Source organism: Passer domesticus, chromosome 1 (assembly GCF_036417665.1).
Source record: "Passer domesticus isolate bPasDom1 chromosome 1, bPasDom1.hap1, whole genome shotgun sequence".
Classification (NCBI taxonomy): Eukaryota; Metazoa; Chordata; class Aves; order Passeriformes; family Passeridae; genus Passer; species Passer domesticus.
In genome coordinates, this window is record NC_087474.1 from 45,591,739 (window position 1) to 45,619,679 (window position 27,941).

Consider the following 27,941-nt stretch of genomic DNA (forward strand, 5'->3'; position numbering starts at 1 on the left):
GCAGGCTTCAGACAGAGAAGGTAATAAAGATGCAATGACAGGTAACTATTGTTGAATAATATATTTGTAGATTTAGCCTATCAAATTGTGATTAAATGATACTTATTTAAAAAGCAGTCAATGTATCTCATTTTAACAAAGGTCAGATGAAATTTTAGTTTACAGCATTAGAAGAAAAAATATTATTGGTCAGTATTCAGTCTCCAATAGAAAATACAGTTATCAAAAATAGGAATTCTGAACTGATAGGCTTTGATTTTGATGTCCTTTTTATTGTTTTAATGGCTTTGTTTATCTCTCATTGACAATATCTACCAGAAAATAACAGTGTATAGTACTGGGAAAATATTAATAAAGAAAGAAAAGCAGAATATTTTAGGACACTCTTTTGATGGGCAGGGGTAATTTTTGAGATGAGCCAGAACATGACACCATGGCTTGATCTAAAATTTTGAATTCAAATGATTTAATAATTCATTTTAAACCTTTGGTGTAATCTGCTTTGCTCTATGAAATCAGCTAGATAATTCATGAGTTCATCTTCAACGATTTTTAGGACTAGAGTTTATTTAGGGTGTTTTCAGAACAATTTTCTTGGCAGACTTCTCCTTCCCCAAGCCATCCTATGGCACTTAGGGGGGACCAGTACGTTCCAGGATGCACTCAGGACAGCAATGCTGTTCCACATCTGCTGATTTCAGCTGTGTTTGGTTGATCAGGCTCAGGTAGCAGAAGCTTTTATGGCCCTCAACTGCCCATCACTTCTCTGGGAGAATGAATTCCCCACCAGCTTCTGTCAGGGTGAACCAGACAAGGACTAGGCTGGACCATGCCTTCAGCATCACCCATTTAGCTGAAAATGAGTTGGGCAGTAATCATCCAAAAGGCTTTTCTGACTGATCTGAGTAGCTGAGAACATCCAGCAAGGGGTAGATCATAAACCCACAGGTCAGGGTCAGTGAGCTTTTACAGCAGCATGGGTACAGGTTTGCAGCTGGAGCTTCAAATCAACAGGTATTGCCCGTGATTACCTTTTGCTTAGGTATTGTCATCAGATTGAAATAATTGATAATTGATTCAAACTCTTCATTGACAAAGTAGAAACATAATCCTATGAATTAAAATTCACAGAAAAAGATGTGAATTTTAAAAGTGTGAATCTCATGGAATGTGAAGGTGTGGTCTCCCACAAGAATCCCTGTGCGTAACCCTTCCTTGAAATCTGGCTCCTGGATTACTATGGGTATTTTTTTTACTACAGTATGAGCTGCTGGGAACTTGTGAAGGCCCTGCCTCTTCTTGCTAGAAGACTGCCATGCTATTCTGCTGACAGGTAAAGAGTGTTGCCTGTAATTGTGCAGCTGAAGAGCTCTGATCTGAAGCTGCACTTGGAAGTTGAGGTGGAGACAGGGAAATTGAGAGCTACATGCCCTGGATCCTACTCTGGCTTTCTCACTGGCTCAATCTGCAGTTACAGTAATTGTGTCTGGCCATGTCTACCTTGTCCCTAAGCTCACTGGAAGCAGGGGTGTGCTGCAAAACATTTGATGTTCTGGGACCCTGACCCCAGCTGCAGCCTTAGCATTAACGCCAGCAAATGTAGGAGGAAGAGATGGTGATTTCTTTTCATCAAATACTGGTGCACAGGGGTGCTGTCAGGGAGTGTTGGGATTGCAGCAGGCCACCAAGGTCACTTTCCTTGTGCTGGTGTACATCATTAAGCAGAGTGAAAAAATAAAAAAAAATTCTTCACTCTCTAAGGGGTTGTGGGTGATTTGTCCTGAATCACTTGCACATACTCATGTTTTCCTCACAGCAGTGGGGAATACCCATTTGAAGTGAAATTTGGTGTCATCTTTCAGCAGGGCCTTTGTTTTAATCGTCTTTCCTAGGGAGTGGGGAGAGCTCGAATTATGAAGGGGGATGGTTGATGCTGGCTGAGCATCACCACAGGGAAGGCTGCAGCCTCCTCCCTGCTCACCCTGAGAGGCCAGATAAGCTAAACAGATTACAGGGATGAGGGGGAAAATCAAAGGCTACCGAGTGGTCTGCTCAAAAAAGGAAAGAGAGACTGAACTGAACTAAAGTACTGTCATTTGTAGCTAATGCAATTCATGTTGAAATCATGGTGATGTTCTGCCACAGGCAAGGACCTCATGCTGAAGGTACTGGAGCGTTTGTTTGACTTCACTCCTGTGAGTTGTCCCATTACAATTTTACTTAAAAATTGTGCTTAAAATAATGGGACTTTTCTCTCTCTTGGTGAAGCATATGCCTTGGTCTTTGTAGACTTATGTGGGCACATGGAGAGAACGCTATAATTTTCCTGAGAACAAACATTGTTTCTTAGGAAAATATTTTTTCCACCTTGAATTTAGAAATGCATCAAGTGTGCTAAACCATTTTTTTTACTGTACCCACAAAATTTGTTTTGCAAGGGAAAGAAACCCCAGCAGATGATTGGAAGGGAATAAGAGAAATGAGACCTTATCCTCATCTCCCTTGACAGTGATTCAAAGGGTCTGCAGACATCTCTCCTTAAGGAGTGGTCTCTCCTCCCTGAAGCCCAATGGTATGGCTCTTGCTCAGCTAGAGAAATGCTCATGGAAGACAGCAGTCCCACAGTTTTAGCAGAGATCTCTTGCTTGCATCAACTCTGCCAGTTAAAGGGAGGTTTGTAAATTGGGCCTGAGACAGAGTTCCAGCCAGGAGTGCCAAAGAAGCAAGGGTACTATTTTCAGAAAGAGCCTCAGGTTTTGTCTAGACTATGAGTTGAGCATGTGTCTGAGCCTGCTCTTGAGTTCAAGCTGGCCCAACATGGGGTTGTTTGCAGGTAAATATAGGTGCAGGCACAGGCTTGGGTGCTCCCAAGCTTTGCTGACGGACAGAGCCTGTGACCAGTGCTGGCCAAGACCTTTGCTCCTGTGGCCTGTGTGGTGGGAGTGTGGCTTCTTGTGTGCTTGAGAGGATGCTCTGGCTGTGTGCAACACCTGGCAGAGAGCCCAGCAGCGTGGCCTGAGAACATGTGGATCGTGGCACGTGGCAGGAGCCAGCCTTCGAGCCTGCCCTTTGCCTTGTGGTGGAGAGGCTGCCCATGTGAATTGAATACACTTGTTTCATTAATTTTAAATGGCTCTTTCTTCTCCTAAGGCCACATGTGTGTATTTGAAAGCTCCATCCCATATTCCTTGGGGGCAGCTTTTACCATTGTTTGAAAATTGTTATTGTTTTCGTGGATGATCCCACAGGCTTCTCCTAGAAGAAACTTAAGGACACCCTGAGCTACTTGGTGAGGAGTCCTATCAGAATTACCAGCAGGACTACAATGAATAGTGGTAAAAAATGGATGTTTTCAGGATTAGTCATTAATGGTAGTTGGTATTCCTACCTAATCGCTCTCTCTTGCTTTTATTAGTTTTCTCTCCACAGCATTTTTTTTGGTTAAATGAAAGTTTAAGTAACATTTTTCCCATTCAGTATAAATAATTAATAACCTCGGGGTATTAGAAATGCAGCGCACGCTTTCTAAAAGCATTTTCAATACATAAAAAGAAAGAAAGAAAAACAACCCCAGACCATCACTGTGGACATCTGGCCCCCTGAGAAACCACATCTTCAATGTCTTCTGCAACCAGCTGTTACAGCACAAGAGCGGGCTCAGGATACCATTGATGGAAGCACTCCTTGGTACAGTCCTGAATAAACGAAGCAGACTCCTATTTTTTTTTCCCACTTGAAGCCAAATCCAGGTTGAAAAGAGCCATCCTCCTGGTGGCTGCTGTGAGCCGGCAGGAGTCCAGTGGGGAACCCTGTAGAAAGTTGGCTGTGGCTTCCAAGCTGTGGTTTGGCACATATCCTCTCCAAGATCTCTGCCAAATATTCACTCCTTTTTAGTGTGTGTGGTTTTTTTTTTTTCTTTCCTTTTCATGTTGGCATTTTATTTAGCTGTACCATATGAGTTTAAGGCTGTTAGTTTGATATAATTTGTCGCCAGAATGGGCTGTTTTGTGTGGGGTTCTTTGATGGAAGATAAAAATATGAAGTGCATGTAAAAGCTGAACAAATTGCATTGGGAGGAGGTTGTAGTAAAGGTAACATGAAGCAGTAGCAATGATATTGGGTCTGGTTTGTGTATCTGTCTTGTGTGGGAATTTCACATCACCTCTGCATGCCTAGTCAAAGAGATCCTTGGTTCTCATTGGAAAAGTGGGAGAGAGGGGAGAAACATGGACACCCCACAAAATTTCTGATCCTTTCCCAGGATGCGTTAAAACACAAGCTCTCCACAGCTGGGCTTGGTGAGTGCAGTGAGGAGTCCAGGGTGATACTCCAGCACTTCCCTACATTTTCTTGTTCAAGGGAGTCTGGGATTCCAGAGTGAGCCCTTTGCTGAGCTGAGCACTGACTGGGGAGTTGCGTCAGATGCGGCAGCATTGTTCTGGATCAGCCTGACCTCTTTTAAAAAAATACGCATTTTTCCAACACTAATAGAAACCTTAGCTGAGGTTGTCTCCCTTTTTGTGTGTGTGCCTGAGCACTAAATTAAAAAAAAAAAAATAATCCCAGATGTGAATCTATAAACCATCTGTTTAAAATAACTATTGTGCAGGACTATAATTAAAAGTTATTTATTATGAATCTTGGGATCCTATTATGGATTTGACTGACTCCCAGCTTTCTGACTTAGCAAACGGTTTATGTATTTATGGGCCATGTGTCTCTTCCGCACTTCTTGGTGCCAGAGTGCATGTCCTTTAAACAGAAGGGAAAAAAATCCCCCACACTCCCATAACTGTTGGCTTCTGACTGTTGCCGTCTAAGAAGTTTTCTCTTAAGAACAGCAAAATTCAAAGTATCTGAGAGCTTTCAACAGATTCAGAGACACTGTTGACAGCCCAGATGGAGGCTTGGTAATACAGCTCTCCTGCATGCAGCTACTTAGCGACTTTCTAAATGCATGGCTGGGACAAGTAATGAAATGTTATGATTACTGGGGGTAGGAGGGGACATAACTGGAAGGAAAGGATTTGTTGCTTAAGTCCCATTTGCTCTCAGCCTCCACTTTGCCCTTGTGAAATGGGAGGGGAGGAGGCAGCAAAACTGAAACAAGCAGATGGACAGTAGACATTAAGAGCAGTGTTTTGGGCAACTGGGTGAAGGGAAAAAATCCAGCCTCCAGATGACAATTACTCTTTTGTTTTATTTTTGTACTTTTACACCCAGTGGACCCAGGAGATCTGCACTGGATAATGCCTGACTGCAATAGACTAAACAATGATTTACCAGCCTTACTTTATCTGCTGCAGGCCTGTGATGGATCAGCATGGTACATTAACCCTTTCCTCCACATCTGCTGACCTTGTTTTCCACAAGATACAACACTGAGATAAAACAGCAGGACTTTCTAAAAAAGAATTTTGGGAAAATAGTAATAATAGTAGTAGAAGCAGTAGGAGGATGCACTTCCCTGGAGCTACATTAATCTCTTCTCACTGCAAGGGGGATTTTGCCATGAGGACAATGCCAGGGCAGCAATATGTTGCAATTGTGGCTCTACTATATGTTTTTTTCAGCAAAAGACCCCACAAGGAGTGGTGGGGCTGCAACCCTGAGCAATGCTATACCTTACAGCCTGGAAGAGCAGCCTGGCCCTGATGGCAGGGAGTTAGGCAGCTTGGGATGACATCTGAAAGAGCCTGTTTTGGGGCCATCTGGGCCTTGCCTATAACCAGCTAGAGAGGATGAACACCAGCTTTGCAAATCCTACCCTGTTTTAGTGCTTAGCTGCTCTTCTCTTTTGTGCTGGCAAAGATTGGCTATTGGCTCTATTTACCTGGGATACATGGAGGTGTCCTTTAAGGCAGGAGAAGCTTGCAGCTTCTCCTCCAAGGGACAGAGCTAACCTTCCATTTTAATTTGGGGAAAAAAACCCCAAAACACGCAACAAAAAAAAAAAAAAAAAAAGAAAGAAAAAAGTGCAGTGGGTGATGAGTGCGGCACCTCCTCCCTACCTTTCAGCACCGTGCTGTAATAACTGAGCTTTGAGTCAGTGATCCAGGTTTGCTGCCCTCCACATCCAGAGGCAATTCAATGACTCATCTCCTGCTTTCCCCACAAGTGCCCTCGCTGTAAGAACCAGTGACTTGTGGGGGCACGAAGCCCAAGCCGCTTTCTGCTGAAGCCAGGCCACTGAACAGCAAATAGTTCAAATTCTACTGAGATAGAGAAAGGAAATGTGAATCTGTAGCCTACTGCTTAAGACATCCTCCTGGAGGGAAGGACCCTTCAGGTCCTGTCACTGCACTGTGGGCTGCTAATATTCTTCATGTGGGACAGCTGCTTAATGCAAAACAGCCCTTGGCATCAGCACATGAATTCCAAAATCTTCCCTCCCAGAAAACCTGCTAAACCAGCAGCTTTGCTGGTGATAAGGAAAGAAGAGCAAGACCCAAATTTGGCTGGCCCCCTGGGGTGGCTCAATGATACCAAGCTCATAATTGGAGAGGATTTTTCTGGTTTTAGCAATATGGGGAAACAGGCGGCTTCTACTGGGAATGATAACTAGCAAGTATCTCGTGTTTGAAATATGTGTGTTGGGGTCATCCTTCAGAACTCCTTGCATTGCCAACAAGAAGAAACCATGTCAGGATGTACCTGGGGGCAGAAGGAGGCAGACAGCACTCAGGGAAGAAATTGCTTGGGAAGCTGGGCTGCATAAGGAATTTGCCCCAGGAGTCTTCTGGGAACCAGGGAATTAAAAAAAAAAAACAAAAAACCCAAAAAAACCCCCAGGGCTCTGTTATTTTTTTGTCTCTCTTGCTGCCATCTGCAACAATAATGTCATCCTTTGAAGAGGGAGTCCAATGGGTAGCTGCTCACTGGCCCCCTTACCCACACCCAGCGCAGCCAGGTTGGTTCTGAAGGGCACCTCACTTCTCTCAGAGGTGCACAATGCATGCTGCAGCTGGCTGAACCATGTTCTCCACAGGAACAAACTCTAAACTGGGTTTTGCTCCTCCTTCACACCCACTTTCACCAGGCAGAAGAATTTCCCATAGATAAAGGTAGTGAGGCTGATAGGCTTATTACATCTTTCCTTAAGCAAAGTCATTAGAGAGAATCAGATTCCCTCAGAAACCCTCTAAAATGCAGACTGTAGTTGAGGTGGTAAGCTGGATTCTGCTGCCCTTCAACAGAGTTTATGGGGGCACCATGTTCCTGCAAAGGGAATCAAGATTCCACTGAGCACTTTAAAAGAGAATTGAACCACTTGCAGTTCTGTGTCGTGGCTGCTTTGTGCCAGTCCAGAGCTACAGACCAGCCATAAATTCAGTTTAACCTGCTGGTTAAATTGCATTTATTGTTGCTCTGCAGTGCTGGAGTGATGCAGAACAGCCAGCACTGCAGTGACCTGGCTTTTTACAGTAATTGTTTGTGTTGCTGCAGCTGCGCTTTAGGGCCTGATTCTCATTTGCTGATCTCACACTGTCTTGGTGAGAGTCCTAATTTACACTGATAAGACTGAAGTGCCTTTATAGCTCCCATCAGATCAGGCAGTGACTTTGAAGTAAACAAACCTCTGATTTTAGACAAAGGGCTGGAGTGTAATAAAAGCTGCGTGTTATTCTTCACCGGCACCTTGAATAAGGCCACAGAGAGCGAAATAAAAAGACTGGAAAGCACAGCTTCTTTTTCTTTAGTTTTATGATTTACATTTTTCTAGCCCTTTGATTTTTTGGTCTCTAATTAAGTCATAAGGTTGGGTGAGGTGGGTACTTGCATTTACTAGATGGCCACCTGTGTCACCTAATGAACTGAGCTACTAATTATAGGTGGAGGTAATTTCAGAGGGCTACTTTAAGTAAGGAATTTGAAGTAGCAAAATTTTACTAAAAGAAACACCCCAAGTATTTGTTTTCTGCACCTATTTAATGGCAGGGATAACCAAAAGAGTTGACACCACTGGGGCAAGATAGGCAATAAGTGGAATATTTCTGCTGCCTGCTGTTGCACATCCTCTATTGACATTCCTTAATGTGGTCAATGTGCTCTTTGGCCTTGGGAAATCACTGGCTTTTTGCCATAGCACGATGACACTATAATGTACACTGATTCTGTCTGCTCGTGGTGTGTCATCGATTCTCAGCATTTTGGGGAGAAAGATGAATGACATTAATCATCTTGCCTGGTATAGTACACAGTAGCCTCTTTCAAAGAACCTCTAGGCAAAATTGATTTTCTGCAGTGGCAGAATTTTGTTTTCTCTGCAGTTACTGCCTTTTTCTCTGCTGTTTGTCGTTCTGTCACACTGATTCCTAAGCTGCGCAGTTCATGGGGCGGCTCCTCAAGACCCTAAGGATGTTTTAACAAGCACATCATGTAGGTAGTTGTTCATTTAAGTAACATGGATTTCTTCAGTGCTGCGCATTTTCTGTACGACACTGGGCAGCAGTTATGAATTACTGTCTAAGTGGGGTTTAAACACTGTTTACTTGGGCTCCTGGATTACTCAAAGACTGTTTTGTACTGTGTTCCTCCAAGGGAAGAAAGATGTGTTGACTCACAAGGACCTCTTCTGAAGCAAAAGAGCAGGCTGCTGGCCCCACACTTTATTTTCTGAATTGCAAGAAATGGTAGCCTTGGGTTTGTTTTGCTTGCAATAGCTTTTGTCTTTTTTTTTTTTTTTTCCAGAATAAGGAAGTGACGTGCAAAAGGGAGAAGTGTCCAGTGCTCTCCAAGGACTGTGCTCTCGTCATTAAGCAGAGAGGAGCTTGCTGTGAGCGTTGCAAAGGTGCCATTCCCTTCCTGTTGCTTTCCCTCCTTTTAAACAGTTATCAGTGCACATTTAGGTTGCCAAATATAAGAGTAAATTTGCAGCTTCTCAGCTGGGACTTGGCTGTCACCAGAGACTGAAAGAGGGCAGTAACCATAATTGAAATACATATGTTTACAAAGCTGAGGGAAATACATAAATTCACATATTTGTCCTGCAATTATTAGTCCTTGCACAGCAACTGTCCTTCAGAAATACATCTTTATTCTTTATTGCTGTGTCGTCAATTTTTTAAGAGTTCTATTTTTATCAGAAATATTTTAGGTCAGCATCAATCTGCTAGTAGTCACTGGTCAGTACGAATCTCTTTAATTTTTTATGTGTTGGACAAAATAAGAATAATACTTTCTGATTAATAAAGAGCAGGGTAATTATCCATGGCTATTCCTATTTCTCCCCTTGAAAGGAAACAAACCAAGCAAATTTTACATTTCCCGATTCAAGCAATAATATTGTGAACATTTTTTATGAAAGCCAAATAAGCAGCATTCTGAACATTATACATTTATTTATTGACCAACATTGTATATTCCAAGCTGTTTAAAATGAGATAATGATCAAATAATAATAATAAAAAAGTGTAAGCATGCATGGCATGTATCTGCTATATTTAACCACATGAAAAATATGCAAGTAGATGAAGTTGAAAAATAGTCTTTTTTTTTATATTGATACAGTAAGTAATATGCTCTAAACCAATAATTTTGCTGAGGGACTGCTTCCATAATCAACGAGGTGGGAAATGCCAAATTCAAGCAGCTTTATTTTATTTTTCCTCTGTCATTTTTAATTCTCCACTGATGACTGTGTGGGATTGAGAGGGAGATAGGGTAGGATAAATTTTTGGGAAATAAAAGCATTTCTTGCCTTCCCAGAGGAAATACAAATTCAGGAAAACAGATTACAATGAAATTTAGATGGAAGAGGCATAATGGATGTGTATTTTTCCTGGAAGGTTGCAGAGGTATGTTAGATGCTGTGCTGATGATTTGCTTCTGTGCTGCAGTTTTTGAATAGGTTTGGCAAGCCCCAGTTCAAGGATTTGTCTAGAAACATGACACTTAAAAGAGAAGGAAATGAACTGGAAAAAAAAATTAAACCATTAGTGAAACAATAAGAATTTGAAATTACAGATTTTACATAAATTACATGTAATTTATTTATTTTGTCAAACCCTGTTTAGTATCAGCTTTGTAGGAAAAGGTTGCTAAGTGTCGGTTGGATTAAGATGGAGTTTGATTTTTCAGTTTCAAAATGGGATGTATATTTGCTCAATGGGCTGAAAATTCTATACACATATATATATGCATATGTGCATGCTTGCAAAATGAAAAGAATGAATGTTTCAAAGCTGAACAAACAATGCTTTAATTCAAACACTATTTTAATTCAGACTCCTTTTAACATTTTCTGTTTATCCTGAATTGGGGTGAGTACCTACAGAACATTATTGATAGGCTTGAGCCTGCCATCTGCAGATTGGTATGCTTGACATCTCTAATGGGTAATTAATAGAAACTATTCATAAACAGAAACAGGAGGCACATGGATATTTGAGATAGAAGAGAGATGAGTTAGCTAGAGTCCTTTGAATGTGTCAACGGACAGAGAGATCCCACTAAGAGGCATCCAACAATTTCCCTCACAAGGAAACTGCTGAAGAAACTAAGCAGCCCTGAGTTTTTAGAGGTATTCTTCTCATCAGCAAAGAAGTAATTAATGTATGGTTGTTTTCTTAGTAAATAAATGTTGGCAACATATCCTTGCAAATATTTCAATTTGCCAAAATACTCAGAAATTACCTAGGAAAGGGGTGAAGAGAGACAGGAAGTTTGCTGCTGGTGCCCTGATCTCTGTAGTGTAGTAAAGCAAGAGGACAGCCTGTGAGGAGCTGCCAAAGGTTCTCAGGGCACTGAACAACTGATGACAAAGCAACAAAGGAAGTTAACGTGGATGGGAATAAATGGATGCCCAGAGGACAGAACAGTCCTAACTTTACAAATACAATACTGGGCTCTGAGTTGACAATAACTGAATGGCTACTGTTTCTGAGTGTTATAGAAGATACTTTTGTGGCACAATCAACTCAACCTTCAGCAGTTCTCCAGGGGGAAAATTGAATGCTGAGTTTGTTAGGAAAGGAGCAAGGTACAAACCAAAATGCCCTATTTTGCCTCTAAATCAGACAGGCTGCTTATTCCTGCCCTTCTGGAGCTATGGACCTTGGTCTGTATTTTTCACACTTCCCAAGGTGTCTCTTAGTAGCTGCTATCAGACAGAAGATTATTGACAAGAAGGGAACTTGGTCTGATCTAAGATAGCAGTTTCTATTTGCTTAAAATGCAAGAACATTAAATTTAATAATTCAAAGGAAAAAAAAAAAGCTGTCAAAGACTGAATTTTCAAAGTAGATGTGAAATTTCTGAGTAAGTTTTGCTGCACTTTCTGAAAGGCAAAGCAAAATATGCACCCATTTAACTCCTACAGTCTTGACACCACACTCTGTCCCAGGTTGTTCTGGATCCAGGGGAAGAGGCTGATGGAATCACCTCTACTCCAGGGGAGACTGCTTGCTCTCCCGCCACTCTGAACGCTGCTGAAGATCCTGCTCTGTTCTGTGCCAGGTCTAAAATGAGTGGCGGGTAACTGGGGGATGAAGGCTGCAAACACCAGGCTGGCAGTGTAGTGCTTCAGCTTCTCCCTTTGGTGTCCCAGCAGCTCCCCAGCACTCCCCACATGAAGCTCAGCTGCAGCAGGGACTTGGCCCTGCAGCACTTATTCTCAGTTACTATTTTGTCAAGCTGCCAGAGTGCCCATGGGGAATGCAAGCAGGAAAAGGGAAACAGGGATTTATTTTTTTTAATAGTTGCATCTCATCTAAACATGAACAAACTGTTACCAAGGAAAGACATCAGAACCTGATGATTTTTTTTCTTGGCTTTGTTCCCAAAGCCTGGGAGAGCTTAATCAAGCCTTACAGGCTCTTGCCAGCTCTCTTTGATAGCTTCACATTTTCCTACCTTGTGAAGAAATGAATGAATGAGTGAGTGAATGAATGAATGGTTGCTGTCATCTGAGTGCAACATCAGTAGGATAACATTAAGACCAAAGGGCATATTTCACAGTGGGCTTGTGTAGGAAGGAAACCACCACTCATGAGTCATTTGTGACATCTTTGACAGTGCATTTTATTCTATCATGAGGAGCACGAGGATTTTCCCTGCCCATTGCAGGCGGGGTTGGACTAGATGACCTTTAAAGTTCCCTTGCAACCCAAACTATTCTGATGGTACCTTCAGCAGTGCACACATCTGAACTCTCCTATTCAGACCTTTGCATACAGGAGAAAGGTAATTGTTGGTAGAGAACTTTTCCTGCAAATGGTTGTGTGCTGAGCATAAGTCCCTTGTTTCCATATGGGTATTTGTATGCTACTTAATTTATAGCACTTCTTTTTTTCATATTTTGCAATAAACAGAGAAAGTAAGGAGCAGCTACTAGTACAGCTTTTGCAATCAGAAAATTCACTGTGCTGGAAAGTAGCATATGAAAAGGTTTGGCTTTACTTTGTCACAGAATCACAGAATATCCTGAGTTGGAAGAATCCCTTAAGGATGATCAAATTCTGACTCCAGGCCCTGCGCAGGATAAGAATGTGCCTGAGAACATTGTCCAAATGCTTCTTGAACTCTGTCAGGCTTAGTGCTGTGACCACTTCCCTGGGGAGCCTGTTCCAGTTCCCAACCACCCTCTGGGTAAAGAACCTTTCCCTAATATCCCGGAACCTCCCTGACACAGCCTCATTCCCTCAGGTCCTGTCACTGGTCACCACAGAGAAGAGAGCTGTGCCTGCCCCCCTAGCCCTCTGCTTCCACTTGTGAGAAAATTGTAGGCTGCAATGAGGTCTAAGATCTAAATTGGGATTTAAGATTTAAATTCTCCAGACTAGCCATGTGTTTTAACACTGCTCTTGACTTTCGGCCCATAGGACCTTGATTTTAAAGTTGGTGGGGCAAAGCTCACTTTTGCTGTGTGTTTGTGAAAAGTCTGGCACAGAGAAATGTGGGCCCATGATTATGGCTCCCTGCTGCAAGGAGAATGCAGGCAACTCAGTCTAATAGGAAACGTTTTCAGTAAAATTATTCTTTTGACAGATATTTACTGTAGTTTGTAAAACATACCACGTACCTCTAGCATGCTATTCATCTTGAAAATACTAAAAAATTAAGCCCTCTTATTACTTTTGCATAGGATAAATAGGCCCCTTTTCATCTCTCATTTTACTTAATATATTTAATGAAAACCTATGAGGTCACTGAGATTATAGAAAGAGATTTGGCAGCGTTATCTTGTTTAGTTGGATGGAGACCTGTCACTTACATATAGAGCTCTCTACACATAGACTAGTAAGTTATTTGCACTCTGAAGAAGTGGTATTACTGGCTTAGAACTGCATAAAGTTTGCATTTCTGAAATTGTGTGCCCTATTCTGCTCTCTTATCTTAAGAATCTTAATCCTCTGTGGATATGCAAAGACAAAGTTGGTGGGAATTTTTTAACAACAAAGAAAATATGTTCAGAATTTTCTTTCACTTCCCATGTGCAATTTTGCATTTTCTGTCCTTGTTAACTTTTGAGAATTACTGGGGTTGTTTTTGTTGTGGTTGTTTTTTTGTATTTTTTTAAATAATTTATTATTGATCTTAGAAATTCTTGTGCTATGCTCCATTGATATGGAATCTATCAGAGAATGGAATCCCAGCCCAGGCAACAACAGTGCCACGTCTACTAAATATTGAATATCCAAGGGTATCATAGTTAATTGTGCATTTCTTGGAAAGGATATCAAATACTATGGTTGAGGATTGCAGCCAATTTCAACTATTAGGGCTGGCTTGCAAAGGAAGTTAGAGGGAGGTTGTGAGATTATCAGTGTTCTGGCTGCTCTACTGACACCCTGCAGGATCCATATGTACCTCTGTACTTTTTTTGCCTCTGGAGACCCCTAGTGTGAGGTACCCAACGCCATTTTGGTGTTCTGCTGTAAGACTGACTGGGGGGACCTTTTTGTGGGGCACTATAACTTGCAGCCCATCCTTGCATGCTCTAAGGCAAGCTGTCAGAGGCAAGGGATAATACATGGGTGGAGGGGGATGGGATGGAAAGATAATATGTGTAATTTTCCTAAAGAAATTTCTTTCACCTTACCTGAGTAATCTAGATCTGGCTGCTGTCAGGGACTGGCTATGAGAGGTGGTTTGAGGACATCATCAAGTCTTAACTTTTCTTTTGGTCCTTCTCAGTGCTTCTGAGTCTCTTGGTAGAGTGTTCCAGCTCTAAACCAGAAGGTCTGTTTCTTGAGGCTGAAGTTCATCTCAGTGTTCATTCAGATGTTAGCTTTGTATTTGAAGAAAAGGCAGAGGTTTTGAAGCTGTGGCAAATAGCCACCAGGGACAGTACCATTCAGTATCATCACAGTGCCACCTTTGATTACTTCTGGTTATGCCTAAGAAAAGTTCTCTATCTCTCCATCCTTTCTTTGATTTGACTCTTCTTACAAAGGTCTTAGCAGATGCATTTGACATCTCTTGAATGTCTGGTGTATACTATTGTGTTCAGTAGCGCCTCAAATTTCAGATACTCTTATTTACCTTGGTGACTATAACTTTCCACTTATTAAGAAAATTTTAATGGACACTATTGTTGTGTTGTCATAAACAGTTTTTCAGTCAAACATCAATTATTCAGATTTTCACATTGATGGTTTTACATGTAATGTTTTGCTGGAACAAAATTGTGAATATCTTAGGACATGTATTACTGGAATAAGAATTTTTTTGCTACTTAATTTTGAAGGTGTAAGCTGTACAGATGTTGGATGATTTTGCTGGTGTTGGAAAATTGAGTACAAGAGCAAGTAATTTTGTCACTGAGCAACATCATTCATGGCAGCCCTCATAACCATGAGAGGTGAAAGCTCTCCAGCTGCCAGCTTGGCCTGGCACACCGAGTATCAGCTCAAGATTCAATGGCAGCTCTAACTGTATGCCATTTTGAATTGCAAAGTTCTTAGGAGCACTGCAGGGCAATTTTTTTTCACCCTATACCTGGAACACAAGACATTTTGGGAAGGTAAAATTTAGTTCCAGTGATATGCAAGGGGCAAAAACAGCACTGGGAGGAGTTGATGTCTTTGTTTCTGCTGGTATTTGCTCAGCGAATATGGGCTGCTTCACATCCTCTGTGTGTGAACTGTGTGGTCCTAGCACAGCTCACCCCCGTGGCCTCCTCACTCTGCTGTGTTGGGCAGCCTTTAAATGGCCCCTGTGCATCCCTTGGGCATTGTAATTGCCATGGCTCGGCAGCAAACCAATTGTACTTGGTTACAGAGGAAAGAGTTGGATTTTCATTGTTTGGAGCTAGGCTTGAAAGCATGGGAGGTTTTGTATACATTTTCATGCTTCTGTGTTGACAAATGAAGACCAGGGTTACTCAACAGGAAGTCTAATTTTCTGGTAGCTGTCACTGGCTCTACTATCACTACAACATGTGAAAATATATTTCATAATAGGTATATGTGTGATTCACAGTTCTTTTAGTTTGGCTAGCTGACTTCATGCCAGAGAAATACTGCAGAATGTGCAAGTTATTGGTGTGGTTTTTTTGTTTAGGGTTTTGGGGTTGGCTCTTTTTTTTGGCTAGAACTAGTATTTAGTGTTAGCATGCCTGGATACCTCCCTGAGGATTAATTTATCAAACACTAAATAAAACATGTCTTCTGACTATTTTCTTTTTCCTAATGTTTATTTTCCATGCCAATAGAGAGGTTGCATTTTTAAATGGAAAGTGGAGGGAAAGCAAAAAAAAGACTTAATAGAAGAAGAAAGATGCTGAAGAAATGAGGGATGAGGAGCCAGTCTATTGTGCACCAATCTATCACTTTCTCTTGGGAGAATAAGGAAATGACTTGTCTATAAAATTCTCATTAGACTAAAATAAGCATAAGTTTCTTCTGGACTCTAATTGGGCAATGTCAAATTGAGTAACAAAGGGTTGTTTTTTAATGAACTCCTGAGGACACTAGCACAGCTTTAGCACTACTAAACTGTCTCTTACAGTCAATTTCTCTATCTTCATGGTACTGTTATATGGGTGGGTATCTGGGGAAGAAGAAAAAAGGGTCATTTATCAGAGTTGTACAATTTGGAAAGACAAATGTCTTCCTGATCATCAGCTCGTCCACATGCCAATAGAAAAATCTGCTATAATTAATCTCTTTTGTTATTCTAGTCCAGTTCTTTGTGAGGATGCTTGTTTTAGAATGAAATTGTTCTTTCAAATTGGCCAAAGGTTGGTTTATTATATTTAAAACAAAGGTGCCCAAGTATAGCATGCAAAATGTTAAAACAAAGTAGCTAAATAATTATAAGTTATTTTACTGCTTTAGCATCATGCTTTTTTTGTGCCAGAAGAACTAAATCTGGAGGATCATTTTGCCTTTAAGAGGTGACTAGAAGGTAATTAGCATGAGTTTCCACTGCATATGCAACAATTGACCAACTTCAAAGTATTTAGTGGTTTGGTTAGATTCAGATAAGCAACTTTAGGCTTGCATGTTTATCCAGGACTTATCTGAACTATTTGGGCTGAAGAAGGTAATGGCAACAAAACCTACAACTAACTGAAAGTTAATATTTTACATTAATAAAACACTAGTTATTTTTAAAGAAAGGAGCAGGAAAGACTGAAAAATTAGGACACACTCCTTGACTGATATTAATCACTTCAGCATTTTTAAAATTGATGTAGACCACTAATATTTAACTTCCTCCCATATGTGGAATCCTAAGGGTTTTCCTTAAGGGATATATGAGTCAGGATCAAATTTACTTATTAATGTCAAATCTTTCACATACTCTTTAGAGTGTTCTCAGCCTTTTTGGGTTCCTTCTCTTGAAAACTTCCTCTATAACACTTTAAAAATTTTCTTTTAAGTAGGTATTCAGGTAGAAGTAAGTAGATAGCATTTAAGTGATATTCCTAAGGTCTGATCTTTCTTGATTTATTATCTTCTCTTGCTTTTCCTTTGAATGGTGGATGGAGAAAGTAAGTTAATGTACTAATATTTCCAAAGGGCTTTTTGGAAAAAAAAAAAAAAAAAAAAAAAAAAAAAAACAAAAAAACCCCCCCACTTTAAAAGGTTTTTAGGAACTCCAAGTATCTTCCCTCATATTCTGTTGTGGAAACTGACATCAGGGACTGCTGATGCCTTTGCAAACAAAATATTCAGTGACTTCTAGTTACTAGGCCAAATATGGTGGACCTTTAACCATGGATGAGCCAGAATGGCTTGACTGAGTTGGCACATAGAATGCAGCAGGTTTCACTCAGATGACTTTAGGCGAGGCCCAGAAATTTCCATGCTATGAGTAGAGGGACTAGGAAAGTCTGGCTATATGTTTGCAGGTGTCAGCTGAGAGATTTGTACATTGAAAGTGAGGTTCAGAAAAGCTAGCTGGTATGTGGGCTTTGTTTCTTTTTCCTTTTGAAGAGTGAGTAGTGGGTGTAGCTCTGGGGCATCCAAAGGGCAGTGTCAGGGCACACCTGTGGCCAGAGACAGGTTAAAGCGTCACCCAGAGATTGTAAACCACTCCTTTCTTACCCTTTTCAGTTTTGCCTTTCAGCCTTCCCCCATCTCTCCCCCAGGCTGCTTTTTATACTGGATAACTCTGCCGTTCTTTCATGCTGCTCCTTCTGCTGAAATCCAGCTCCTGCCACAGCTCACACTGGTGTTGGATGGGAGCTGCCCTGACTCCCTCATTCAATCGGCTGGCCCACACCAAAGCTCAAGAGCAGTCTTAGTACCTCCAGTGCTTCTGCAGTCTTTTCCATTCTGGTTCCCATTTTTAAACTTCCCTTTGGGTGCCTGCAGACTCTCCTTACCATGGTTGCTTCTGCTGTGCCATGCCCTTGCTGCTTTCCACAGGGACAATGGCTGGTGCTGCAGGGCAGAGGGTTTTGTAGCACAGCTTGGATATGCAAGAGCAGTGCTGACTACAGAAGCAGTCAGCACTGCTTTGTTGACCAGACTAATCCTTGAGCTGAAAATTTCAGTTTAATATGCACATCTGTACATGCAGATTAGCCCAGGGTCGTTAGCTTTCTTTTAGAAGAAACATTTTACATTAAAGAACATAATTGCTGAGCAAATATGTAAGGTATTTTGCAGTTGCTGTTTTCCAACCTAGCCCTTGATTCTTGATTCTGGTAAAATATACACACAGATATTTAACAACGCAGCTCATTCCATGTTGAGTGTTACAAGTTTACACACTTGTAAACTCTTTCTCAGACTGGGACCAGTATGACCAGAGCTTCAGCAGCTTGGGGACGTTAAACACACTGAATGGGCTCTGCATTCATCAGGGTTTTCAGTGAGCAGTAACTGAGACTGTGTTGCAAGATTAATTTAGTATTTTTCAGAATGGAACTTCAAAATTCACAAGAGGAGTATAGGGCTGCACAATCTTCTCTTGATGTGTTGACCTGCAGGTATGAGAGGTCAGAGAACTGTGTTTAATGCACTGAGAATCTGAATATTTCTTTATTATTCAAAATAATTTCATGGGGGCTTTTCTACTTAAGATTAGGAGACTCAGATGTATACTTTGTGCCTTTCAATGTTTGTCAAAGATTAAATTATCAGAGCCAACTTTGAGACTATTGATCATCTCTTTTCAAAATACACCTCTTTCAGCTTAGTTAAGTGAAATGGCCACAGCATCTACAAATTTTCTCCATGTTTCTCTGTATTTATCCTGGAAAAATAATTTCTGATTACTGCAAATAATGACTGTTGTTTAGGAACTGAAATGGAGACAATTAACACATTTGCAAATGAACTTTATATATCATGACTCCTTTAAATTTTGTGTTGAATTAAAAATTATTTTAAGGCGATTTTAAGGTCCTGAGTACCTCAGAGCTACGACTCTCAAATTTAGTTTTATAGTGCGCTCAGAGATTTACTGGTGTAGGGCTGATAAATTACCTCCATTTTCAGAAGGACATAAAACTTATTCCAAAGCAGGACAGTGCACCTCACACAGCAGAGAAAGACTTGGATGAGTTGCTGAGGTAGGGTGTGGAAACAGAATGGTGCCGTGGGCATTGTTTGACTGATTGTAGTTCTGTGATTCTGCAGCTCCATGTACATGTCTGTGTTTCAAAGTCTTTGGCAAGACTCCTGTTGGTTTCACGGGCTCTTTGATCAAGCTAATTTTGAATAAAATGTACCAGGAAAAAAAACAAAACCCTAAAAGCAATAAATGGAAAATGGGCATTTTTCCCACAGAAAGTGGGGTATGCGTAATTTCCAAATTTTTTCTCAGAACCACTCTAGGTCTCCAAAGAATTATTTTTTAGTTGAAACTATTTTGAATTAATAAACGAACTCTTTTTAAACAAATATTATATTTCTACTTTATAAGTATTTTCTGGTCTTGCTTCTCTGGTGAGTTATTTCATTATTTTCTTTGTGTTCTTTTTTGTTGCTTTTTTTTTTTTTTTGCAAAATACCAGAAAATGGCAAAAGAGAAAACCAAAAAGGAAGGGAAAATAGTAGGAACATGTAATTAAAAATGTGAAAATTAATGTTTGTTTTGCTGTTTGCTTTTTTCCAAATGCCTCCATGAAAATTCATTTTGCACAAAATAAATGTGGGTTGATCCAGTGCATGGGCAAACAAACCTCTTTTCTGTTAACAAAGTTGTCATGTAGCACACCAAGATGAATAAAGGCAAACTCTGTGAGAGTCCAAAATGTCTCCCCGTGAGATTCACCACACACACGAGAACTTGATGGCTTTTAGTTCATGTGGATGGTGATCCCTCCTGTCATGAATATAAAAAGGCATTAAGAAGAGGTATCTCTGCCAGTGTTAGCTCATCCCTGCTGAGCTGTGCTTGCTGGAGAGCTCTCCTGAGGGCTTTGGTTAATGGATGAAGATAGCATGGCCAAGCTACATGATGAATGCTTCCAGCTCTCTTTTCCCTCCTTCTTCCCTCTCCATTCCAGTGGTTGAGTAACTGAGTAGTTACTGAATGGACTGCAGAGTAAGCACTGACATCCATTTTTAAATGAATTGTCACTGATTTTGGTTTCTCTTGACCAGTCAGAGTTAGTAAGGAGTTTGCCCAGTTGGGCATCAGCAGCAGGGCAGTGCTGCCAGTCCTTCCAGGACATGATCCTTCTCTTTCATCCCAGCTCTTGGCTCTACCTCTTCGGTTAACCCAGGGAAGACAGTGGGTTGCATTTAGGATGCTACCCTGTGATCCTCAGCAGCAGCCTCCCACAAGATTTTGTTCAGCTGAACTGATGGGCTTCTCTCTCATCCTCTAGATTGCAGTTTTGAAGGAAATACATACAACAGCTCCATGAAATGGCACCTCCCCAGCAATCCCTGTGTTACATACCAGTGCCAGGTAAGGATGCAATAAAAGTTGTGCTAATTGAGTTATAAGCTTTTCCCAGGAAATCCTGAACCTTCATTTATCCAATCCAAATTACCTGAAATATTTTATGCCCAAAGCACAATATGGACTTTGCATTTAAAGTAATTTAAATCCACTTAGATGCAGCCAGCTATAACCAAATATTCAGCAGTATAGGTTTTAAATGACTTGAGTACCCAATACCAAGCTTTGCTGAAGGAGAGGTACACAGCCATGCCATTTCCTGCTGTCTTCACCTTGAAATGAGTCCTCTTTTCTTCAACATTCTAAGCCTTTTGTGAGATACAAATTATGTTAGTAATTTGACGCTTCTGTGTGTATGTTTCCATGAGTTTTACCTTTCTTTAAGAAAAACCCACAACAAAATATTTTTTCCTGGGCTCCTGTACTGTTAACACAGTAGTATTTTTGGTAGCTTGGCTATCTGCAGCCATAACATTTTCAAGATTGTTGCTTGTCAGGCTCAAACCAAGTAATTATGTAGGCGATTTTAGCTTATGTCTGTAAATAGGTCTGCCATTTTTGCTGACAATTTGATCTGGTTTTAACAGTAACACTCAGGCAGCTACTAAGAATGGCAAAGAATGGCAAAGAAGAGATTTGTGAGTATGAAGAGCTTCTACTAAGAGGAGATGAGAGTTTCAAGGGTTTTTTTCTATTTTTCTCTAAAACTTCTGCTCTGTAAAACCAACTAATTTTTTAAAATAAGTACACAGAGATGACTGAAACTGGACCAGTATTCTGTATCCTTGCACCTAATGAAAAGAAACTCACTACGTGAATTTAGATATGTTGCGTGTAGTCAGTTCTTTATTCCCTGTTTCAGTGTCTAATGGCAAAACTGAGTGATTCTGTTTACCCTAGATCCACACATTTAAAAAACAATTTTGCCTTGCCTCAAACAGCTATAAGTAGGCAAAAAAAGGTAGCAGCTTTTATGCATAGACCCTTACACCCAGGTTTGTTCAGGACTCTTGACTTCTTGAATAAGTACAGGAAATGTTAATTTACTAATACTTATCAGGCAAAATATCAAAGATAAGCGTCTCCCCTCTACAGAACAAGATGCTTTTATCTGTTTACTAAGTCCATTTTCCTCCAATAGGAGAGGAAGGAGAATGCCTTGTGTCTGGCCTGTTTTCACCAGAGCTGCATGGCAGATCACTGAGGTTAAGGATTCCTGATAAAGCAGGATTCCTTTCCCTAAGAGGATGCTTGGTTTTTTACGTGATGCATTTTAAGGCAAATCCCAGGTCTGGAGTCAGGGAGACTGAAGTGGGTCTTTTGAGTGTGGATTAACCTGAATCCTGATACCAGGCAGCAGGTACAGAAAGAAAAGAAGTTTTGAAAGCCAGTGCTTTGTGGCATGTGCTGGGCTTTAATTCTACTGAATGTAATTGTGAATTTTTGCTTGTTAAAGCAACTGTAATGCTAACAATAAATGTTTCTAATCTGCTTCTTTTCCAGGAAGGAGTGATAGTAGAATCAGAAGTACAATGTGTTGTTCATTGCAAAAACCCTTCCAAACTCAGGGGAATGTGTTGTCCTGTGTGTCCAGGTGAGATTTCATGGTTAAGATGCTATTCTACATGTGCAACTGTATTTCTAATGATACTCATCATCACCTGGGAGGCTGCCTCTAACTTACCTCTTATACTCAACAACTTACTAAAATGTGGGCTGGTGACTCACAATGTGACACAAGATTTTTTTATTACAATATGACAATATGATTTATTATTTACAATATGACACAAGATTTATTTAATATGTTTTAGTAGAGGACATGCAGACCAGGAAATGCACAGGCAATATCCTGTGCTAATATTCACAGGCGTGTTTATATCATTTTTTAGAAGATCTGTAAGGTGGGTTTGCATGACCGATGACCATGATGTTGTTAGGAAGGGAAGGATAAGAGTAATTGTAAAAAAGGAGATTAACTTATGAAGGGGAGTGAGAACAGGTTGCCTTTGTGAAGCACAGTGGCAAATTGCCATTTTTTTTAGGTTAATTTGATTTTATCAGAGATTCTGAAGGTAAGCATTGCTCCAGTTGTGATATAATGGATTTATTATATTTTGATTAGTTATAATATCTGCTAATATCTAGTGTAAACTCAGGGAGTAAGAATAAATTATTAAAAAGCAAACAGCCTAAAAAACTGTTTTAAAGGTACTTCTAATGGGAGACTTAGCCTTGCCTCCACTTAATTTTTACAAATTTATCTGCTGTAGAAGGATGTTTTCTTTCCCTCTCTTCCCCCACCCCTTCCCCACAAAAGACATTTAGGGTTTCTCAAGGATTTGTTCAGGATTTGTTTTCTTCTGAAGTGGTCCTCTCTCTACAACTACCTGAAAGGAGGTTGTAGCACAGTGGGGATTGGTTTCTTCTCCCAGGCAACCAGTCACAGGACACGAGGACGCAGTCTCAAGATGCACCTGGGGAGGGTTAGTCTCCCCTGATTATATCAGGAGGAATTTCAGCATGGAAACGGGTTTTAACCTTGTAATGGGCTGTCCAGGGTTTTGGAGTCACTATCCCTGAAGGTGCTCAAGAAATGACTGGATGTGGCACTTAGTGCCACATCCAGTGGCATCTACTTACTAGATCACTTACCATCTACTTGACTAGATGGTAATCAGTCAAAGGTTGGACTCGATATTTTGGGAGTCTTTTCCAACTGAAACAATTCCATAATTCTGTATTGGAGAGGATGGTATGATTTACTTTTCATATTGTTGTACCGTGGGGTGTGTTAGGGAGAAAACTCAGCATTCTATCTTGAGCTAAACTTATTCAAATGCTGTTTTCCAGGTTGTGTATTTGAAGGGAAACTTTACAATGAAGGAGAAGAATTTAGGCCTGAAGGAAATAAATGTACCAAGTGCTCTTGTATTGTAAGTATTTGCCTTTTGGCATTGTATCTCCCTCTATGAACTTCAAAAGGCACATTATTATTGCCATAACAAAGCAAAAAATATAAGGAATCCAACACTACTATGCTTTCTTCTCTTGGAATTCAGGTCTCTGTTGAAGAATTTATGGCATTAATACATTGTATTGCTACAGTTTGAGTTTATAATCTTTTCTGTGACCTTATGCTGTATGCAGATGGAGCAGGTTATTTGGGAGAGGGCTGATCTGTTGAATTAGTGGTGCCTTTTTTGTGATAGGATCATGCAGGAGGAGACAGAAATCTTTTTGGACTTCATCTGTTGATCAGCATTTATTAGATTCTCCTTAAGCCAAACTTTTCCAAGGATTCCTTTCAACTATATGCAACAAGGGCCTTTGCTCTGAATTACTGAGTGAAAGAATGAGGGTTGCCTCCTGTGGCTGTCCCAGGTGGATTTTTGGCTTGGCTCTTGATGAAAAGGTCATAGCCTGGATTTTATTCTTGACTAGCAACAATATAGAGAGGAAGTAATAATTGTGCCCTTTGAGTAATCAGTGCAGGCTTCTTTTTCACTTCCATTAAGTTAAAAGATAATGCTGTATGAGTTGGGGCAGATAGCTTTGGCATCCTTTCTGTAATCTGTGAGATGAGTAAAACACAAAGTTCAAATCTCTCTTTTTGTTGCAATTTGTGGGCTGATTATCAGCAAAATATGTAAGGCTTTACATTTCAGCAGAGTGCCAAGAAAATAGTCAGTACCAGATACAATTTTCCTGCATCATTAAAATAAAATCAAAAAAGGAGGAGAGAATGATAGACTTCAAAAATTAATGTAACGTTACACATATACATGGATTTAATGAACCTGTTGCAGAGTACTTGAACTGTTCTGTGGAGAAAAAACTCTGGTAATCTGCAAAATCAATTTACACTAAGTCTCCTGTGGAGATCAAGGTGCTAAGGTAATTTTTTTAAAAAGTTTTAATCCCGTAATAATGAAAACACGCCATCACACATGTCACAGTGATATATGCCCTGGGCTCTTGCTCTGCTGAATGCCTTCAGTCCGAGTCTGAGAACTCCCTCTGTACTTGGTGGGTCCCTCTCTCACTTTGGCTTCAGCTGTAAAGCAGTAGCTTTACACTCTGGCTTTCCTTGGTTATGTTCCTCAGGGTAAGGCAGGTCTCAGTGGTTGAGAAGTCTGTGGAGACATGCTTGAGTCTTTTTGGGTTCTGCTTTGCTCTTTCATAAGTACTGTACAGATATTGCCTATTGCCCAGTTATTGGTACCAACATCTCCTTGATCAGCTTTCCTTTGTTCTCTGACTATCAAAAGCTTCTGTGTGGAGAAGAGCATTGGAGGGAGGCACCTTTACACTGGAGAGCAGGGTAAAGAAATAAAAAGTATAAAGGGTCACACCTGAAGATCTGACCTTGAGAGTTACCACTCTCAGCTGTGTTAGAGAAGGGACTGCATCAACTATTGAGAGTCAGAAATTTAAAGCCACTTAACTATCCCTTCCAAGAAAGACAGCATGAGTGTTTTGGATGTTAATGACATCTGTATAAAATGTCCAGCTCTCAGACTGAATCCTTCTGACAGCTAAAGAGGTATGTGTAAGCCACACAGACCTTCCTTCTGTCTTTCTCAGAGCCTTTTTTACCCTCTTGCCAGTCTCCTCCAGAAGTGGAAACTGTGCTAATTCCTATGTGATTTAAATCTGAAGTACATAAAGGGGGCATTCTGAGGGCTGTGATAGCAGTTTGCTGCCTGCTTTGTATGCATTCCCTTTTGGGAATGGGTCCTCAGTGAATCTCTTATCTAAGCAGTTGGTGGATGGATGTCTTATTTGAAGATACCTATCTAGTCATGCAAAGTGATGGAAACAGGCTGGTGTGGGATGTGCTGTAATTTGTGCAGGCTTAACAGATGGACGGAAGCTCTTCAACCCAAGTTAGATTTCTTCTGGGATTTCAGTCTTTTGTGGAAACTCGGCATAGGAAGTAGCACAAACTGTTGCTAAGGTATTTGGGGGACATTATACTTTATACATGGTATAAGGATTCCAGCTACTCTCACGTCAGGGTGAATTCTGCATATTCTTGGGAGCAACCTCTTCAAATGATGGAGGATTCTGGGCTCTGCAGGCCGTCACTGTCCCAGGGGTAGCTCAAACTTGGGACTACAGACACCATTGAATAGGAAGAAAGTAAAGAGGGATGGCTGTGGTTTTCTAGGAGAGATGTAGGGTTGATCTGCTAAGGTTGATATCACTAAATGTATTAAAATGAGGAATTATTTAAATAAAGTATTTTTATTCTTGCAAAATTATGTACCCAGAATTAAGTACACATCTTCAGGACTGTGGGAACACATTTTTGGACAGCACTTTGGTAGTTCAGGTTTTTGGTATTATCAGCTCCAAATGGTGCCTACTAGATGGAGCTCCCAAAGAATGTGAAATGACTGTTATTTGTTTTTACCACATTGTTTGCATAAATAAGGACATAGCTGGGATCTTGGGAGCTGGGGGTCCCCATCTGGGTGAAGCAGGCTGGCCAGCTGCAGGGCTTCCTATGTGTTCCATGGCCCTGCAGGACAGAGAAAGCAATGGCATGGCTGCACCTGGACAATTTGCTCGGTCCTTACCTGCTGAGTGTTCAACTCATTAACGTGGTTCCTGTTTAACACCACTTGTGGTCCTAACTATTGTCTACTGAAAACCAGAGCTAACCCACCAAACTCATTTCATGGAGGTCAGCGAAACCAGCCATTAACTAATAACTTTTGGGTTGTTACCGAGCCAGGCGGTGCTCGCGGCGGCGAGGCGGAGATGAAAGGCCCTGTATTCCATTACCGCTCTCCTAAGTGAGCTGCTCCTTGGGGCGACTAAGATTTCTTGCTGAAAATGAGAATGTATCACCTCTCACTCAATGCATATTGCCTGTCAGGAGTGAACGAGCTGGCTTTTAATGACTCAGTTTCTCTGGGGAGAGGCATTTGTGCAGGAAAGGTGGATGGGATAATAGGGATCTCCTCGCACCCCGGCTGAAACCCAGCTGTCTCGCACTAATTCATCTGTCTGGCCTGTTCCTGCTTTTCGTGATAGGCCAGTGGCCTGTTCTAGAGAAACCCTGGCTGTTTTCCCTACCATAAGCACCTACTTAAATGAAGGACTGGCTTCTTTAATCAAGTGTTATTTCTCAGATACTACTTTTATGAGGTCGAGAGTGTGTTTCTGCTTGCACAGTAAGAGCACTTGGCTTACATGTTTCCTTTCCTACAGCCTGCATTAAAATAGTCAGACTATGATTATCGTAAATGTTTTCATTTTCTCCTTTGATGTAGCACGTTTGGGGGAAAAAAAAATAGCGGAGGGGGAAGGAGACAGGGCCAGGGAGGGAGGAGAGGAGTTTTGGCAGGAAAGTGACCTTGCGTGAGAGCGGTAACCATGGAGAAGCTTATCTTTAGGTGGTAGTATCCAAACTCATAAGTAGCCCCTTTTGACTCCTTTGAGGGCTGTTACCCAGACCGTGGGCGCTGCGTGTTCCGGCATGCGAGGCATGCGGCCGTGCGAGGCACCGCCACGCTGGGAGCGCGGCCCTGCCGAGACAGCGCGGCCCCGGCCGGCCTTGCTCCACACCCCTGCGGGGACAAGGCAAGCAGACCTGCTTGGGAAATTGAGGCTGGGTTGTGGCATTGCTGGGAGTGGGAAAAGTTGCGCTGTCCATCTGTCCTGCAGAGAGACATGTCCCGGGGACCACCATCAGCAGGGTGGTTACGTGTGACTGGTCCCCAGACAGCATCGTTTCACAAAAGCAATGCTGTCCTCTCAGCTGCTCTTCCAAAATGATTTTAAACAAATAAAACCCAAATAGCTGGAAGCAGAGCACAGGGATTGGAGGCTCTTGGAGAGCTGAGTCAAAAAGGAGACTCTGCTCAATCTCCTTTGCATCATCGGGGGCTTTTAAACCAATGCTCAGAGGGGTTCAAGATGAGTCCGGCTACTGGTCTGCAGGTGCACTGTGGGTGTGTGTGTGCAGGAAATGTCTTGTCACTTATATTCCTTCATGCTAGGATACAAATACTGAATAATAAACGTTTTGCACAAAGAAAAGGAAATCACAACGGCAAAATCTGTTTCTAAATCAATGAGTAACAGACGTTTCAGCTGTGATAAGTAATGAGAAACTGCATATGTAAGTGTTTGGATGCTGAGGGTGGAATTAATCTTGTCTAGCTGCAGCTATTCAGAAGTAATATGTCTGATCTGAACTACTTATCTGGGCTCCTCTTCAGTTAATTCAGAGAGAGAGAGAGGTGGGATAGATTACTCTCTGCAGATGCTTATCTCCCTCCACTAACTAGAGGGGGAGCCTACCCAGCTCCTGGCCCCAGAGATGGCTGAAGATAGCCAAGACCGATCCTGCCCCTGCAGTCAGCTGGGTGATTAAGCACCCTGATACCGTTTTAAAGGCTTGGCTTTAGCTGGTATTGGGAGCTGCTGCAAAACATTCCCACCACAAAAGACAGTGGGGGAGGTACGCCAGTCTACTGGGAAGCTCAGGGGAACGTGGAATTAAATGTATCCTCAGTGAAGGCTGAGGATAATTCAAATTCAAATTTCCATCCCTAGTGCAGTGCCAAATGCTGATCTTCCCGAATTTCCATGTACTTCAGCTGCTTTGATTCAGC

At 41.3% G+C, this 27,941-nt stretch overlaps 1 protein-coding gene across 4 annotated transcripts in view; it reads left to right on the plus strand.

Moving 5' to 3' along the window:
- BMPER (BMP binding endothelial regulator) overlaps positions 1–27,941 on the plus strand; it is a 154,607-nt gene that overhangs the window by 19,079 nt on the left and 107,587 nt on the right. For all 4 annotated transcript variants that reach the window (XM_064417729.1, XM_064417743.1, XM_064417735.1 and 1 more), the window contains 4 exons: positions 8,692–8,791; positions 20,234–20,316; positions 21,814–21,904; positions 23,164–23,246. In XM_064417729.1, the coding sequence (XP_064273799.1) occupies positions 8,692–8,791; positions 20,234–20,316; positions 21,814–21,904; positions 23,164–23,246 (357 nt within the window). The remainder of the gene's footprint in view (positions 1–8,691; positions 8,792–20,233; positions 20,317–21,813; positions 21,905–23,163; positions 23,247–27,941) is intronic.